Consider the following 19,718-nt stretch of genomic DNA (forward strand, 5'->3'; position numbering starts at 1 on the left):
GGGCATCTCCTGTATATAATTATATATGTACAGCCAGTATAACCTGGGCATCTCCTGTATATAATTATATATGTACAGCCAGTATAACCTGGGCATCTCCTGTATATAATTATATATGTACAGCTGGTATAACCTGGGCATCTCCTGTATATAATTATATATGTACAGCTGGTATAACCTGCGCATCTCCTGTATATAATTATATATATACACAGCTGGTATAACCTGGGCATCTCCTATATATAATTACATATTTACAGCCGGTATATCCTGGGCATCTCCTGTATATAATTATATATGTACAGCTGGTATAACCTGGGTATCTCCTGTATATAATTATATATGTACAGCTGGTATAACCTGGGTATCTCCTGTATATAATTATATATGTACAGCTGGTATAACCTGGGCATCATCTGTATGTACTTATATATGTACAATTGGTATAACCTGGGCATCTCCTGTATATAATTATATATGTACAGCTGGTATAACCTGGGCATCTCCTGTATATAATTATATATGTACAGCTGGTATAACCTGGGCATTTCCTGTATATAATTATATATGTACAGCCAGTATAACCTGGGCATCTCCTGTATATAATTATATATGTACAGCCAGTATAACCTGGGCATCTCCTATATATAATTATATATGTACAGATGGTATAACCTGGGCATCTCCTGTATATAATTATATATACACAGCCAGTATAACCTGGGCATCTCCTCTATATAATTATATATGTACAGCTGGTATAACCTGGGTATCTCCTGTATATAATTATATATGTACAGCTGGTATAACCTGGGCATCTCCTGTATAATTATATATGTACAGCTGGTATAACCTGGGCATCTCCTGTATATAATTATATATCTACAGCCAGTATAACCTGGGCATCTCCTGTATATAATTATATATGTACAGCTGGTATAACCTGGGCATCTCCTGTATATAATTATATATGTACAGCCAGTATAACCTGGGCATCTCCTGTATATAATTATATATGTACAGCCGGTATAACCTGGGCATTTCCTGTATATAATTATATATGTACAGCCAGTATAACCTGGGCATCTCCTGTCTATAATTATATATGTACAGCCAGTATAACCTGGGCATCTCCTCTATATAATTATATATGTACAGCTGGTATAACCTGGGTATCTCCTGTATATAATTATATATGTACAGCTGGTATAACCTGGGCATCTCCTGTATATAATTATATATGTACAGCTGGTATAACCTGGGCATCTCCTGTCTATAATTATATATGTACAGCCAGTATAACCTGGGCATCTCCTCTATATAATTATATATGTACAGCTGGTATAACCTGGGCATCTCCTGTATATAATTATATATGTACAGCCAGTATAACCTGCGCATCATCTGTATGTACTTATCTATGTACAGCTGGTATAGGACATCATGGCCTTGGCTCAGACGCCTTAGTTTTGTGTGCTTGCAGTTCTAGTAACATTATGACTGGAGGTGGGCAGTTTTGCACAGTCCCACACTAGAGCCTTGACTTTCATGGCCTCTACTGATTTCCACCATGCGGTTGCACAAGGTCCCTATTGTGTGCACTCAGCTGTTCCCTCTTATGGGGTTGCAGAGCTGAACTCCTGGCGGTTGCAGTCAGGGCCAGGAAGCTACAGCTTCCACTTGGGAATGGATGAGTAAATCTGGACGTGGATGGATGCGTTGCAGCAGCTCAATAAGTCGCATTACACATCTGCCGGAGATGGCAGGGATCCTCGGATGGATCATCCATCACATGACAGAGATCCTTGTGAATGAAACTATGTGAACCCCCTATCACTGAAGCTTTAGATCGCTCAGGGTAAGAGTTGATGAAATCAGAGAGAAGTTTAGCACAATCACTGTATACTGGAAAGTCCTGCACATACTGTTCCAAGATCTCTGCTTGCAGTCAGTGGATGGAAACATTCTTGGCTACATCCTAAAGGCAGAAAACCTGTACAGACACACAGGGGAAGGTTTGTTACAATTGTTTCCAGTCTAGGCAATCAACAAAATACATCAGAGCTAGAAATATCTCCACCGAGCTGATAATTAGTTATAATGTGTCAAACCTGAAAAAATGGGGAAGTCCCCCGCAGCCCCTCCAAGAAAGAGGACAGCTTCTGCAGCCAGGGAAGAGGAATCACTTTCTCTGCCAACTGAGACCCTGGATTAGAGAAGAGGAAGGGCTGAAAATGAAAGATACAATACCACAGATCTCCAGATATTGGCTCAGTGATTCTGGCTGAGCCTCGGGGTCATACCAAGATCATGTACTTAGAATTGCACAACATGATCTAATATTTTGGCTGCCTTGTGCCCATCACTGAAATGAATGTGCGCAGTACAAACTGCTGGGTGGCGAGTGGGCTGTTATGTGGACTTTACAGAAGACTAACGCATACAACACCTGCAGATGTGATCAGTATCTGGGTGGCCGACTGACCAAAGACGTGTGACAGAACAGCCGGTGGTCAAGAGCTGACACCAGCGCAGTCTTGTAATAATAACACCGGGGTAACAAGTCATTTCATGACATTTCTTCCTCCTGAATCTTCCCCCATCACCTGTCAATGATATTATTGTGAAGTGGAAAGAACTGCAGCAACTCAGCCATGAAGTGCAGACCAGGGACACTGGGACCCCTGTGCAAGTAATGTGTCTGGGCCCGCTCCTTTTATGCTGACAAAGCTATAGATATATATACACGTTACATAATCTCCTCTCATGTATATTACTCTCCCTTATTACACAGTGCCCTCTCTTGTTATGTACAGTGCCATCCCTTATGTATTGGATTCTCTCTCATGTATATTACTCTCCCTTGTTACACAGTGCCCTCTCGTTATGTACAGTGCCATCCCTTATGTATTGGATTCTCTCTCATGTATATTACTCTCCCTTGTTACACAGTGCCCTCTCTTGTTATGTACAGTGCCATCCCTTATGTATTGGATTCTCTCTCATGTATATTACTCTCCCTTGTTACACAGTGCCCGCTCTTGTTATGTACAGTGCAATCCCTTACGTATTGGATTCTCTTGCTTTTGTTACTCCCTGTTCTTTACTCCATATCGTCCTCTCTGGTCAGATGTGTAATGCAATGACTGCGGATTGTACATGGGAAAAGCTTTCTTGATCTTTTGGTCAGACGCTGCCCCCTCAGTAGCCATTTTATATGTAACAAGAGTGGACTATGTACTTAAGAGAGGGCGCTGTGATTAACAATAATGAGAATACGCTATGTAAGGGATGGTGTTGTAGATGACAAGAGATACTATGTAATAATGGATGGCGCATCACATAACAGAGGACGCTATATAATAAGGGACAGCGCCATATATAACATGGTAATAAGGACGGTGTTCTATATAATATAGAACCACCTCAATTATGTAATTAAGGACGGTGCTAGTTATAACAAGACCATACACTATATACTATGGGACGGTGCTACACATAAAGCTACAATCCTGTATCTGTGTGAAGTGTAAGGGTAAGTGCACACATTGCAGATTTGGCTGCGGATCCGCAGCAGTTTTCCATGCGGTGTACAGTACCATGTAAACCTATAGAAAATCATATCATCAGAAAAACATTTAAAAAAAAAAAAACAAACAAACCCATAAACCATTATACTTACCTTCCTGTACTCCCTTGCAGCATCTTGTTCCGGTGCCAGCAGCTGCTTTATGCTTGTAAGCAGCGCATGGTAGAGACGTCATGCACTGCTTACAAGCCAAGCACAGCTGCCAAAATACTCACTGCTCCCTACGCTGGGACTATTTGCGTGTAGGGCAGCGAATATTCATGGATTTTTAATAGCGGACAAGCTGTTAGCCGCAGTCGCCGGCTTCTTTCAACTACCAGGCATTCACGCATGCCGGTACTATAGGGAATGAATATTTACTGCATTACTCGCCTATGAGAGTGGAAAGCAGTGAATATTCATTTCTCTTTAGCAGCGGGCACAGGAGTTAGCCGCAGCTGCCTGTTCCCGCCTCCTGTGACCCGCTGCCGCTCCCTCACCTCAGCCAGAGCAGGTACATCCGGACTATAAGACGCACCCCCCATTTTCCTCCACATTTTTGGAGGAAAAAAAGTGCGCCTTATAGTCCGGTACTTACCGTTGATGTCTCGTTTGATTAGTCATTTTTTGATGTTTCTTTTTCATCTGGTCAGACCTTCATGTTGACATCTCTCAGCCACATGTCTCTTCTTGATATTTTTAGGGCTGCAGTGATCATCGTGTCAAGGTCACATATATTGTATATATAATTCTGTCGCCCGAATAAAAAATCTCCTGCACTGCACCTCTGACTACATCTACTTACCCCACCACTATTATACTATAAGCCACACACCATTCAAAATATACAGTGGGTACGGAAAGTATTCAGAGCCCTTTACATTTTTCACTCTTTGTTTCATTGCAGCCATTTGGTAAAATCAACAAAATTAATTTTTTCTCATTAATGTACACTCTGCACCCCATCTTGACTGAAAAAACAGAAATGTAGAAATTTTTGCAAATTTATTAAAAAAGAAAAACTGAAATATCACATGCTCATAAGTATTCAGACCCTTTGCTCAGTATTGAGTAGAAGCACCCTTTTGAGCTAGTAGAGTCATGAGTAGTGTTGAGCATTCCGATACCGCAAGTATCGGGTATCGGCCGATACTTGCTGTATCGGAATTCCGATACCGACTTCCGATATTTTTTCAATATCGGAATTCGGCATCGGAATCGGAAGTTCAAAGTTGATTGACAGACTGACGTCATCATGATGCGCGGTGTGTGCGCATCATGATGCGCCGTCATTTCGGGCCTTCCGGGGGTCTCTGCCGGCCTGCCGGGGGGCTGTGCCGGCCTGCCGGGGGGCTGTGTGGACTGCCCGGGGTCTGTACCGGCCTGCCGGGGGGCTGTGCCGGCCTGCCGGTGGTCTGTGCACCCTGTGGGGGTCTGTACCGGCCTGCCGGGGGGCTGTGCCGGCCTGCCGGTGGTCTGTGCACCCTGTGGGGGTCTGTACCGGCCTGCCGGGGGGCTGTGCCGGCCTGCCGGTGGTCTGTGCACCCTGTGGGGGTCTGTACCGGCCTGCCGGGGGGCTGTGCCGGCCTGCCGGGGGGCTGTGCTGATGTCCGGGGGTCTGTGCAAGCATCGTCCGATGGGACTACAAGTCCCATCGGGCGATGCCTGCTACCATGACAGTGATTGACACATTAGCCAATGATGGGACAGTAGTAGTCCCATCATCCGGCTAATGTGTTAAATGTTAAAAAAAAAAAAAAAAAAAAAAAAAAAAAATACTACATACATGCTACATACATACTACATATATACTACATACATACTACATACATACTACATGCATGCTACATACATACTACATGCTACATACATACTACATGCATGCTACATACATACTACATGCTACATACATACTACATATATACTACATACATACTACATACATGCTACATACATACTGCATGCTACATACATACTACATACATACTACATGCATGCTACATACATACTACATGCATGCTACATACATACTACATGCATGCTACATACATACCACATACATACTACATATATACTACATGCATGCTACATACATACTACATGCTACATACATACCACATACATACTACATACATGCTACATACTACATACATACTACATGCATGCTACATACATGCTACATACATACTACATGCCACATACATACCACATACATACTACATGCTACATACATACTACATATATACTACATGCATGCTACATACATACTACATGCTACATACATACCACATACATACTACATACATGCTACATATATACTACATGCATGCTACATACATACTACATATATACTACATGCATGCTACATACATACTGCATGCTACATGCATGCTACATACATACTACATACATACTACATGCTACATACATACCACATATATACTACATACATACAATACATTCATACAATACATACATAGACATACAGTACATATAACATAGAGTAACATACTTACCAATACTTGTCACATTGTTCCCCGAAGCCATTGTCTTTTCCGGAATAAATATTAACATAACAAACCACAAAAATACTCACCCACGATCCGAAGCAGTCCACGAGTGTGTCCCACGACGATCTTGGGTAGAGAACTGCAGCATCAGATGATGCTGCCGTTCTCTACGGGCTGCAGGAATCCAATGACGGAAGGTAGGTATCCTTCCGCACTGTATTCCTCCGCCACTTAAAAAAAAAAAAGTCCCTAGTCTCACTTTATGCCATTGCTGCGTGGGAAATTTTTTTTTTTTTACATTTAACACATTAGCCGGATGATGGGACTACTACTGTCCCATCATTGGCTAATGTGTCAATCACTGTCATGGTAGCAGGCATCGCCCGATGGGACTTGTAGTCCCATCGGACGATGCCTGCACAGACCCCCGGAGCCTGCACAGCCCCCCGGCAGGCCGGCACAGCCCCCCGGCAGGCCGGCACAGCCCCCCGGAGCCTGCACAGACCACCGGCAGGCCGGCACAGCCCCCCGGCAGGCCGGCACAGCCCCCCGGAGCCGGCACAGACCACCGGCAGGCCGGCACAGACCACCGGAGCCTGCACAGACCCCCTGGCAGGCCGGCACAGCCCCCCGAAAGGCCCGTACAGACCCCAGAGAGGCTGTACAAGGGCAGGAAAGGGTTTTTCTTATTCCGATACCGGAAGTCCCATAGACTTGAATGGGACTTCCGGTATCGGAATCGGCGATACCGATACTTTTTTTAAAGATCGGCCGATACCATCCGATACGATACTTTGAAGTATCGGACGGTATCGCTCAACTCTAGTCATGAGTGTTCTTGGGAATGATGTAACAAGTTTTTCACTCCTGGATTTGGGGATCCTCTGCCATTCTTCCTTGCAGATCCTCTCCAATTCTGTCAGACTGGATGGTGAACGTTGGTGGACAGCCATTTTCAGAACTCTCCAACTGGGTTTAGGTCAGGGCTCTGGGTGGGCCAGTCAAGAATGGTCACAGAGTTGGTCAAAGCCATACCTTTGTTATTTTAGCTGTGTGCTTAGGATCATTGTCTTGTTGGAAGGTGAACCTTCGGCCAAGTCTGAGGTCCAGAGCACTCTGGGAGAGGTTTTCATCCAGGATATCTCTGTACTTGGCCGCATTCATGTTTCCATCAATGGCAACCAGTCGTCCTTTCTCTGCAGCTGAAAAACACCCCCATAGCATGATGCTGCCACCCCAATGTTTTACTGTTGGGATTGTATTGGACAGGTGATGAGCAGTGCCTGCCTTTCTCCACACATACCGCTTAGAATTATCACCAAAAAGGTCTATCTTCATCTCATCAGCCCAGAGAAACTTATTTCTCATAGTCTGGGAGTCCTTCATGTTTTTTTTTTTTTTAGCAAACTATGCGGGCTTTCATATGTCTTGCACTGAGGAGAGACTTCCGTCGGGCAACTCTGCCATAAAGGCCTGACTGGTGGAGGGCTGCAGTGATAGATGACTTTGTGGAACTTTCTCTCTACTACATCTGTGGAGCTCAGCCACAGTGATCTTGGGGTTCTTCTTTACCTCTCTCACCAAGGCTCCTCTCCCACGATTGCTCAGACTGGCTGGATGGCCAGGTCTAGGAAGACTTCTGGTGGTCCCAAACTTCTTCACTTTAAGGATTATGGCGGCCACTGTGCTCTTAGGAACCTTGAGCACTGCAGGAATTCTTTTGTAACCTTAGTCAGATGTGTGCCTTGCCACAATTATGTCTCTGAGCTCCTTGGCCAGTTCCTTTGACCTCATGATTCTCATTTGGTCTGACATGCACTGTGACCTGTGAGGTCTTATACAGACAGGTGTGTGCCTTTACAAATCAAGTCCTATCAGTGTAATTAAACACAGCTGGACTTCAATGAAGGAGTAGAACCATGTCAAAGAGGATCACAAGGAAATGGACAGCATGTGACTTAAATAAGAGTGTCTGAGCAAAGGGTCTGAATACTTATGACCATGTGATATTTCAGTTTTTCTTTTTTAAAAAATGTGAAAAAATTTCTACAATTTAGTTTTTTTTCAGTCAAGATGGGGTGCAGAGTGTACATTAATGAGAAAAAAAAAGAACTTTCTTGAATTTACCAAATGGCTGCAACAAAACAAAGAGTGAAAAATTTAAAGGGGTCTGAATACTTTCCGTACCCACTGTAAATTCATCAGGATCTCTTGGAGTCTCCGTCAATTCATTTGAAGGCTACGTGCACACATTGCGTTTTTGTTGTGGAAAACAACCAAAGTGAATGAGATTCATGCACACATTGCTTACTCTTTCCTTGCAGATTAAAATCTGCATAATGTCAATTCTTGCAACATTTTTCACCAATACTAATGAGTGGGGAAAATATGCAACAAAAACACATGAAAAGCACTTATTTTATGCAGCGTTTTCTTACCATCACATCAGGATTTGCAGCAGAATTTTCAGGCCATCAGGTAATAATCAGGCTTCCAATAATAATAACCCCCATCCTGGGACCCTTCCTGTGACCTATCCAGGGGTAAGGTGCCCCATCCTGGGGTAGTGTACCCTGGTCTGCAACACAAAAAAAACAACACACAATTCTACCCATCTTTTCCCGATTTCACTCCACCCTCTTTACCAGGTGCAGGAGCTGGTAGATTACGTTGGCTTGTGTGTCATGGTGCATGACGTCACTGCCATGTGCCCTAGTCACATTCATGCCGACCTCAGCTGGTGTGTATTGCAGCACAGGGAGCTGTTGTGTGCCCTGCACCGCAATACATTTCATTTCAGCTGAATGTGTGTCACAGGACGCACATCCAGTTGAAATAGTCGTTGGTGCCAGTGGACCACTTACAGCTTCGGGCCCTGGTGTAGCTGTACCGGTTGCGCTGTCAATATGTTTGCCCCTAAACATCAGCAAAAACACTGCTCCCCTGCCAGGAGCTTCATGACCGAGCAGTTGCAAGCAGCCGTACGTCACCAAGCACAATGCCGAGTGTCAGATGGAGTGGTGTAAAGCCGCCACCACTGAACTTCGGAGGAGATGTGTTTTGTTCAGTGGCGGATCACACTTCTTTATCTGCATCTGATTCAGGAGTCTAAGTTTAGTGAATGCCAGAGAATGTTACCCGCCTGACTGCATTGTGCCCGCTGTACAGTTTGGTGGAGGAGGATAATGCTGTGGCCTTGTTATCTGGGATTGGTCTTAGTCCCTTAGTTCTTGTGAAGGGAAATCATAAAGGGAACCTGTTAGTCATGAGTGAATGTGCTCGGATAAGGTGTTATCCGAGCATGCTCGAGTGCTAATAGATTATCTTCAGCGTGCTCTAATACTATGTTTGAGTTGCCATGGCTGCGTGTCTCGAGACATTGGGGGGATGGATGGATAGATAGATAGATAGATAGATAGATGATACTACAGCTCTTCAGCCCCTCATGTAATACAATGGCTGATGTGCCATTACTTCACATGTCCCGTGTCTTTGTGCCGGTGGTGCCTGGAGCAGGGTGCAGGCGCTCACTCATTACTCCGGCTGACTGCTGACACTGTGTCCACAGGCGCACGGCTTGTACAAGTGGCAGATGTCACCGTTCATTAGACTCCACTGCAGAAAGATGCTGATACTAGAGAATGAGTGTAGTCGTGCGTCCTAGTGAGGATGAGGCCATGCCGGCTATTCCACCTGTCCTGTTTGTTACAATGTATCAGTCTGTATCACACACCATGGTCACTGGATACAAATGTGATGAGCCCTCGGTAATGACAGTGTCATGTCTGCATGGCTCACATACAAGGACGTCGCCATCCCCGACAGCCTGCAGAGATCTGGAAAACTGAGAGGTGCGTTCCTGCACCAGTTGGGTGCGCATAGTCATGCCCCTTACCAGATATACCCAATTTGTAAAACCTTGGTGGTGCTTGCTGACAGCGGCATAAAAACACCAAAAGTCAAGATATTGCAACAAGTTAAGTAAAAATGTTACAATATTTCAAGGTATTGTGTGGCAGAATTCTGGAGAAAAGAACTTCATGAATAGGGCACAGTGCATGTTAGAAAGCTGCAGAACTTGCCACCGTACAGACTCCTGACTGCAGATAATAAAGCAGATGAAGGACGTGTTATCCCTCGCCGAAGCCGCTTCTGCTTTCTTGGGACCCATTCCCAGATTTTTGCCCCGATATTTCCCTTTATAAAGTCACACAATATCCAGCATTGCCCAATATCGGGTGCGTCCCTCCCCATTATTATACCGGAGAAGGGTGTCACTGTGCCTCATCACATAGCAGAGCCAAGGCCGCGTGCCGGGAATGTTACTAAATGGAGGAAATGCTGAGGGGAGTAGTCCGGTGATATGAGATAATGTATAAGAATCCGACAAACAGTACCAATAACTGCTGTATCTAAACAATCATGTGTGATACAGAGTGTCCAATCCTATATACCATCTGTGGAGATGCTGTATCTAAGTCTATGGTGTGTAATTCTGGCTGCTGAGCTCTGGATCTAAGCTTACCCTGGGTGACACTTTCAGCTGAGCTGTGCATCTAAGCCTCTGGTGTGGGCGGCCTGAATTTGGCGCTTTCATCCCCGCACTGCGGTCAGGGTTACTTTTTCTCCTGCTCTTGTGGTTAGTTGAAGGCTGATCCCGTGGTGGGACACGCTCGTTGTCCGCAGCAGCACATTATAACCTTTATTTTCATATTTGAGGATATTTTTGTCAGTTGGTAATCACTCCCTAAATACCAGAACAATGGTGGAGAACGACGAGCCACAAAAGCCACAGAGAAGAGGTAACATATTGGAAAGTATGTGAAATAAGAAGTATGAAGGAACAATGGGGGACACAGCTCTCAGCGCTAGCGTATGCATGGGCGACACTACAGTCACTGAGAGGTTAATGCTTAATAAGAAAAGATATTTTTTAAGCAGGGGCGGGGCTATGTTAGGAGGGGGTGGGGTTATAGATTTCTATTACAGGCAGAATAGTTGGAGAAGGTCTCTGCTGCAGCAAGCTGCCTCTCAGCCAGAGACAAAGCAGCCCAAGTCCTGTCCCTTTACCCAAAATATTCTCTCCCCTGCCCTGATCATAAGCCAGGTGGAGACAATGGTAAGTGTGGGTTTTGTGTACATGCCCCTTTAAATAGTCCGGATAAATCCCCTGTCCCTTTTACTATGTTTTTCCTAGTTTCTGTAGGAATATATTAGCACACCCCCCTCATTCATCCCATGACCTCACTGAGAACAATTGCCAAATTATTCACAAGGACTGGAAAGTGCCTGTGCCTACGGAGGATGGCGATGCCAGCCATTGTGCGAATATATTGAAATGTAAAGTGCTGCGGAATATGTCGGCGCTATAAAAATAAAATTTATTATTATTATTATTATTATTTCCCTGGTATAACATGATTCTGGCCGCCAGCTTGTACATGTCCACATCAACCATGAGTGCCCTGCCAGAGGGCAATGTCCAGTGTCCTAGGCCTATATGCCTAAACCTCAGGGACTTAACACTGTCCTTACTGAAGCTCTTCTGTGTGCGGAGCTCTTTATACAGCAACCTCTGAGAAAGCAGCGCTGCAGTGTAAAGCAAGATGAGGGGCATACCTGAGCTTCTGATGAGACAGTAGGTAGAATTCAAGCAACCTCAGATTGAAATAGACAATATTTTTAAGTCATTCATAATTGCTATGGTATAATAGAGTAGAAATGCAGTGTTAAGCAGAGGGGACTGAACATGAGCTTGAGCCAGAATCCAATAGAAAATGCAGCATGGTTGGAATAATACCTGTGCCAGGAGCATAACTACACAACCATTAAACGATATGCCGCTAAACTGGAGTCACCAATCATAGTTGTGCTCTATTGGAGCAGAGGCGCAGTGTAAAGCAAGGGTCAATAACAAAGTAGCAATCATAAAACATAAGGTGGATTTTAGACCAACTCAGACTGATGCTGCGATAAGAAGCATTTCCTGCAGTAACTGCCCATTAATAAACTGACTTATTATCCGCATTGTTTGCATTGTTGTGGGGAGAATTGCTACATTGTAATAACCAGGTAATGAGCGCAATATGGGCAGAGCCGAGCACGTGAAATGTCACTTTACAGCACACAATGTAACAATGTTTACCTGCTGATTCACTCTTTATCATCTGTTTATTTCTTCTAGAAAAATTCATGGAATTTGATCTAAATGATCAGGGAGACATTGGTAAGTGATATCATGACCAGACAACTCCACACAAATAGTAATCACAGCGCCCACAACCCTGTATTCTCAGACTCACAAATATGACCTGACATTGTATGCAGTAATACATCCCCAAAATCACAACTGAAAGTGTGCACCCCCTCACCTGTATCTGATGGACAACCGGACACCCCCGACTAATGTACTGACATATCTTCTAGACATGATGGGACTCAAGATGATGATGGAGAAGCTTGGAGTTCCCAAAACACATCTAGAGATAAAAAAGATGATATCAGAAGTGACTGGAGGTACCAGCGAAGCCATCAGCTACCGCGACTTCATCAAGATGCTGCTGGGGAAGAGATCTGCAATCCTGAAAATGTAAGTGACCCTCATTGTGGTGTAGCAACTCAGACACCAGAAAAATGTAACATAAGTGCGTAATGATAATTACTATACTACTGCTGCATGTGTACAAGAATATAACTACTATAATACTGCCCCATATGTACAAGAATATAACTACTATAATACTGCCCCATATGTACAATAATATAACTACTATAATACTGCCCCATATGTACAAGAATATAACTACTATAATAGTGCTCGCTATGTGCAAGAATATAACTACTATAATACTGCTCCTATGTACAAGAATGTAACTACTATAATACTGCTCCTATGTACAAGAATATAACTACTATAATAGTGCTCCCTATGTGCAAGAATATAACTACTATAATACTGCCCCTATGTACAAGAATATAACTACTATAATACTGCCCCATATGTACAAGAATATAACTACTATAATACTGCCCCTATGTACAAGAATATAACTACTATAATACTTCTCCCTATGTGCAAGAATATAATTACTATAATATTGCTCCCTATGTACAAGAATATAACTACTATAATACTGCCCCTATGCACAAGAATATACTATAATACTGCCCCTATGTACAATAATATAACTACTATAATACAGCCTCCTATGTACAAGAATATAACTACTATAATACTGCCGCTATGTACAAGAATATAACTACTATAATACAGCCTCCTATGTACAAAAATATAACTACTATAATACAGCCTCCTATGTACAAGAATATAACTACTATAATACTACCCCTATGTACAAGAATATAACTACTATAATACTGCCCCTTATGTATAAGAATATAACTGCTATAATACTGCCCTTATGTACAAGAATATAACAACTATAATACAGCCTCCTATGTACAAGAATATAACTACTATAATACTGTCCTTATGTATAAGAATATAACTACTATAATACTGTCCCTATGTACAAGAATATAACTACTATAATACTGTCCTTATGTACAAGAAAATAACTACTATAATACTGCCCCTATGTACAAGAGTATAATTACTATAATACAGCCTATGTACAAGAATATAACTACTATAATACTGCCCCCTATGTAAAAGAATATTACTACTATAATACTGATCCCTATATACAAGAATATAACGACTATAATACTGCCCCCTATGTACAAGAGTATAATTACTTGTGAGGTAGCGCTGTCATTTACTTAGGGGATTCTCGCTTGCAGCGAACAAAAACCAGTTCTGGCACAGGATTTTCCAACAAATCATACAGTCCTTGTGGTTTATTTACGCCTCATAAACCACAGCAGCAACAGAAAGTGCACTTAACAGCATTACCAGCATAGCGTTCATTATAATGCTTCACTCTGGTTATCAATGTCCAGTACGCAGGCTCTCTTAGCCTCACAACTATCTCACCCAAGTCAGGGCTCTTCATGCGGCTTCAGCATTCCGCACATGTTCATTCCCTCCAGGGAACTCTCAGGCACACATCGCCATTGCTCACAGCCACTTCACACGTGCTGTCAGGCAGGAAGTTCCATGTCTGCAGGACCTTCCACACTGGACCAATCAGGTCCCAGCATTCCTCCCATGTGACCTACCCTGGCCACATTATATGGTCCATAGCCACGCCCACCGGGTCACATGACTATGACCTCATCACAGGTCCTTCAGGCATTCACATAGCCTTTTACAACAGGCGTTTTCAGACACACCACAGGGTGGGTTTGTAGTTAACTGGCCCGCCCAACTCCCAAGTTACCTAGAGACTTCTCCCTTATACCTTGAAATAACACCTCAGCAATACCATTGCTGATCAATACGCATAACTAAGTCTCCATCTCAAAGCCACCCCCTTTGAAATACACAACCATCCTTCAGGATTCTGCCACTCATCCTCTCCCTTGGAACCTCCACACAGCGCCCCCTAGCGGACATAGTGGTTACTACACCACATACCTCGCCCCTCTGTTCAAACTTGTGCGGTTGAACACACAACATTACATCAGGCTCTCGAGATCGGGCACTCACCACACCTTGCCCTACAGGTCGAGAGAACCTTTTCCACTTGTCATACGGCCTCCTCTCTACGTTAGGCCTCCCCCGCCCCCAGCGGTCAGAATATCGGTCCTACTCTTTGACCCTCCAGTTACAGTGCGTCATCAGACACGGTCCAGTCACCACCTTCCTCTCTCTGTTTGTTCCATTCCCCAACCAGCTCCCCCGGTTGGTACGGTCATCAGTCCTAATGAGGCCTACTGTTATGAATGAGTCACCGTAGGAGGCAAAAACAGAAATACTAGCTAAGTCCAGAAAACCAGAGAAGTTGGCAGCTATCGGATTGCAGACCCCTGAACCTATCAACAACAACTAGCAGTAGCCGTGGGGGGTTCCTACGGTGCCCTAGACCCCTCGATCACAGCCGGAGAACTACATAGCCTAAAGACAGAAAGGGAAATCTAAACTGCCCCAGAGCAGACCCCAAAGCAATAGGCAGCCCCCAACATATAATGACGGTGAAGCAAGATGAAAAAACACTCACACAGATAGAAAGATAGGCTGAGCAAATGATGGGGCCCAAGCTAACTAGATAGGACAGGATAGAAAAGCTGCTGTCTGTAATCCACCAAAACCCTATCAAAACAAGAGCCAACAGACTGATAGGGAAAAAAGCCCTAAAGACGCGAGGCTTCAAAAAGACTATATCAGTACTCAGGTATTTTCTGAAGACAGAGCAAAAAGGAATTCAGCTCACCCCAGCAGGGAATGGCAGAAATCAAGGAAAACAATGCAAAACAAAGCCAAAACACAAATGCAAAAAGTAGAGCAGAAAACTTAGCTTTTGAGGAGCAGGAATCAGACTGGTCTCCTAGAATCCCTCAGAGAGATCACCAGCAAGGCAGAAGGGCGTCGGCTGCCTTATATCCAGTCAGTAATTCCCGTCACCCAGTCATCATCATCCTGCCCAGGTGCTTGGTAATCAGCCTCACTACCTTCCTTCACCAGAAGAGGGAGTTCATCAGACCTCAATGGTGAAGGGGAAAATGAACTCACAACAGTACCTCCCCCTTGAGGAGGGGTCACCGAACCCTCATCCACGCCACCAGGGCGATCAGGGTGAGCCCGATGAAAGGCACGCACCAATCTTTTGGCATGAATATCAGAGGCAGAGACCCAGGAATTATCCTCCTGACCATAACCCTTCCACTTAACCAAATACTGGAGTCTCCGTCTAGCCAGACGGGAATCCAGTATCTTCTCTACCTCATATTCCATGTTACCTTCAACCAATACAGGGTCCGGAGGTGCCACCCCAGGAACTACTGGTTCAACAAACCTCTTCAACAAGGACTTATGAAACACATTATGGATTTTAAATGTAACAGGAAGAGCCCAACGAAAAGAGACCGGATTAATAATCTCCAAAATCTGGTGCATTCTCTCCACCACAGTGTCAACACCTGGGCAGGCAGAAGGCTCCACCTGCCCTGAAGAAAATCGAGGATGAAACCCAAAGTTACAAAAAAAAGGTGACATCAAAGTGGCAGAACTAGCTCTATTATTTAAAGCAAATTCGGCCAAGGGCAAAAATGAAACCCAATCATCCTGATCAGCGGAAATAAAACATCTCAAATACGACTCCAAGGTCTGGTTTGTTCTCTTCGTCTGCCCATTGGTCTGAGGGTGAAAAGCAGAGGAGAAGGACAACTGAATTCCCAGCTTGGAACAGAAAGTCCTCCAAAATCTACAGTCATGGCCAAAAGTTTAGAGAATGACACAAATATTAATTTTTACAAAGTCTACTGCTTCATTTTTTCTAATGGCAATTTGCATATACTCCAGAATGTTATAAAGAGTGATCAGCTTAACAGCAATTACTTGCAAAGTCAATATTTGCCTAGAAAATGAACTTTATCCTCCAAAACACATTTCAACATCATTGCAGCCCTGCCTTAAAAGGACCAGCCAACATCGTTTCAGTGATTGCTCCATTAACACAGGTGTGGGTGTTGATGAGGACAGGGCTGGAAATCAATCTGTCATGATTAAGTAAGAATGTCACCACTGGACACTTTAAAAGGAGGCTGGTGCTTGGCATCATTGTTTCTCTTCTGTTAACCATGGTTATCTCTAAAGAAACACGTGCAGTCATCATTGCACTGCACAAAAATGGCCTAACAGGGAAGAGTACCGCAGCTAGAAAGATTGCACCTCAGTCAACAATCTATCGCATCATAAAGAACTTCAAGGAGAGAGGTTCCCTTGTTGCCAAAAAGGCTACAGGGCGCCCAAGAAAGACCAGCAAGTGCCAGGACCGTCTCTTAAAAGTGTTTCAGCTGCGGGATCGGGCTACCAGCAGTGCAGAGCTTGCTCAGGAATGGCAGCATGCAGGTGTGAGTGCATCTCACGCACTGTGAGGTGGAGACTCTTGGAGCAAGGCCTGGTCTCAAGGAGGGCAGCAAAGAAGCCACTTCTCTCCAGAAAAAACATCATGGACAGACTGATATTCTGCAAGAGGTACGGGGAGTGGACTGCTGAGGACTGGGGTAAAGTCATTTTCTCTGATGAATCCCCTTTTCGATTGTTTGGGACATCTGGAAAACGGCTTATTCGTAGAAGACCAGGTGAGCGCTACCACCAGTCTTGTCTCATGCCTACTGTCAAGCATCCTGAAACCATTCATGTGTGGGGTTGCTTCTCAGCCAAGGGAATGGGCTCTCTCTCAGTCTTGCCTAAAAACACAGCCATGAATAAAGAATGGTACCAGAATGTCCTCCAAGAGCAACTTCTCCCAACCGTCCAAGAGCAGTTTGGCGATCAACAATGCCTTTTTCAACATGATGGAGCACCTTGCCATAAAGCAAAGGTGATAACTAAATGGCTCAGGGAACAAAACATAGAGATTTTGGGACCATGGCCTGGAAACTCCCCAGATCTTAATCCCATTGAGAACTTGTGGTCAATCATCAAGAGACGGGTGGACAAACAAAAACCTTCAAATTCAGACAAAATAAAAGCATTGATTTTGCAAGAATGGACTGCTATCAGTGAGGATTTGATCCAGAAGTTGATTGAGAGCATGCCAGGGAGAATTGCTGAGGTCCTGAAGAAGCAGGGTCAACACTGCAAATATTAAATTGCTGCATTAACTCATTCTAACTGTCAATATAACCTTTTGTTACTCATAATATGATTGCAATTATATTTCTGCATGTGATAAAAACATCTGACAAACACACATAAAAACCAGAGGCCAGCAGATCATGTGAAAATATAATATTTGTGTCATTCTCTAAACTTTTGGCCATGACTGTAGACACAAACTGAACTCCTCTGTCAGATACAATGTTCTCTGGAATCCCGTACAAGCGAACCACCTGTTGCAAAAACAGGGGCACCAACTCAGAGGAAGATGGCAACTTAGGGCGTGGTACAAGATGAACCATCTTAGAGAACCTATCACAAATCACCCAAATAACAGTCATTCTCTGAGAGACAGGCATATCAGAGATGAAATCCATTGAAATATGGGTCCATGGCCTCCTGGGAACCGGCAAAGGCATCAACAACCCACTAGAACGAGAACAAGGTTTAGACCGGGAGCAAGTCCCACAGGACTGCACAAAATTCCTGACATCACGAGACAAGGCGGGCCACCAAAAAGACCGACTCACCAGATCTCTAGTACCAAAAATACCTGGATGACCAGCCAATGCAGAGCAATGAACTTCAGACATCACTTTCTTCTTCCACTGGTCAGGAACATACAACTTTCCACTGGGACAACGCTCAGGTTTGTCCTCCTGGAACTCTTCCAGAGCACGTCTCAAATCAGGCGAGATGGCAGAAAGAACTACCCCTTCGCCTAAGATGGTAGCAGACTTGGTCACCACAGGAGAATCAGCAAAGAAGCTCCTAGAGAGAGCGTCAGCCTTGACATTCTTAGTGCCAGGAAAAAAAGAGACCACAAAATCAAAACGTGTAAAAAACAAGGCCCACCTAGCCTGTCTAGGGTTCAAGCGTTTGGCCGACTCCAGGTAAATCAAATTCTTGTGGTCAGTGAGGAACACGACTTGATGTTTAGCTCCCTCCAGGCTCCAACCAATGTCTCCACTCCTCAAATGCCCATTTCATGGCTAACAGTTCCCGATTCCCCACATCATAGTTACGTTCAGATGGAGAGAACTTTCGGGAAAAGAAAGCACAGGGATTCATTTTAGATGTTACAGGATCCTTTTGGGACAAAACAGCTCCTGCACCAGTCTTAGAAGTGTCCACCTGTACCTGGAACGGGAGTGAGACATCAGGTTGCCGCAAAACCGGGGCAGAAGTGAATCTTCGCTTCAGCTCCTGAAAGGAAGAAACAGCCTCCGGAGACCAATTCCACACATCAGCACCCTTCTTAGTCAGATCAGTCAATGGCTTGGCAATACTAGAAAATTTTGCTATAAATTTCCGATAAAAATTAGCAAAACCCAAAAACTTCTGGAGGGCCTTCAAAGAAGTGGGCTGAACCCAATCATAAATGGCCTGTACCTTGGCCGGGTCCATTTCAATAGTTGACGGAGACAAAATAAATCCCAAAAAAGAAATCCTCTGTACCCCAAAAAGGCATTTCGATCCTTTGACATACAGGGAATTCTCCCTCAAGATCCGGAACACAGTCCGAACATGTTCCACATGAGAATCCCAATCCTTGGAGAAGATCAAAATATCATCCAGATAGATAATCAAAAATTTATCCAAAAAGTCTCGGAAAATATCGTTCATGAAGCACTGGAAGACAGAAGGGGCATTAGTGAGCCCAAAAGGCATCACCAGGTACTCAAAATGTCCCTCCGGAGTATTAAACGCCGTCTTCCATTCATCCCCATGCTTAATGCGGATAAGATTATACGCCCCCCTGAGGTCAAGCTTGGTAAACCAGCAAGCACCTTTAACACTGGAGAATAGATCCGAAATCAGGGGTAACGGATACTGATATTTAATAGTAATTTTGTTGAGGGCACGATAATCAATACAAGGCCTTAATGAACCATCCTTTTTGGCCACGAAAAAA

General features: G+C 44.0%; 1 protein-coding gene across 1 annotated transcript in view; it reads left to right on the plus strand.

The window, feature by feature from the left end:
* AIF1L (allograft inflammatory factor 1 like) overlaps positions 1-19,718 on the plus strand; it is an 83,509-nt gene that overhangs the window by 16,289 nt on the left and 47,502 nt on the right. The window contains exons 4-5 of the mRNA XM_073555937.1: positions 12,263-12,304; positions 12,505-12,667. Of these exons, the coding sequence (XP_073412038.1) occupies positions 12,263-12,304; positions 12,505-12,667 (205 nt within the window). The remainder of the gene's footprint in view (positions 1-12,262; positions 12,305-12,504; positions 12,668-19,718) is intronic.

Source organism: Dendrobates tinctorius, unplaced genomic scaffold (genome assembly GCF_039654945.1).
Source record: "Dendrobates tinctorius isolate UK_male_01 unplaced genomic scaffold, ASM3965494v1 ptg000231l, whole genome shotgun sequence".
NCBI lineage: Eukaryota > Metazoa > Chordata > Amphibia > Anura > Dendrobatidae > Dendrobates > Dendrobates tinctorius.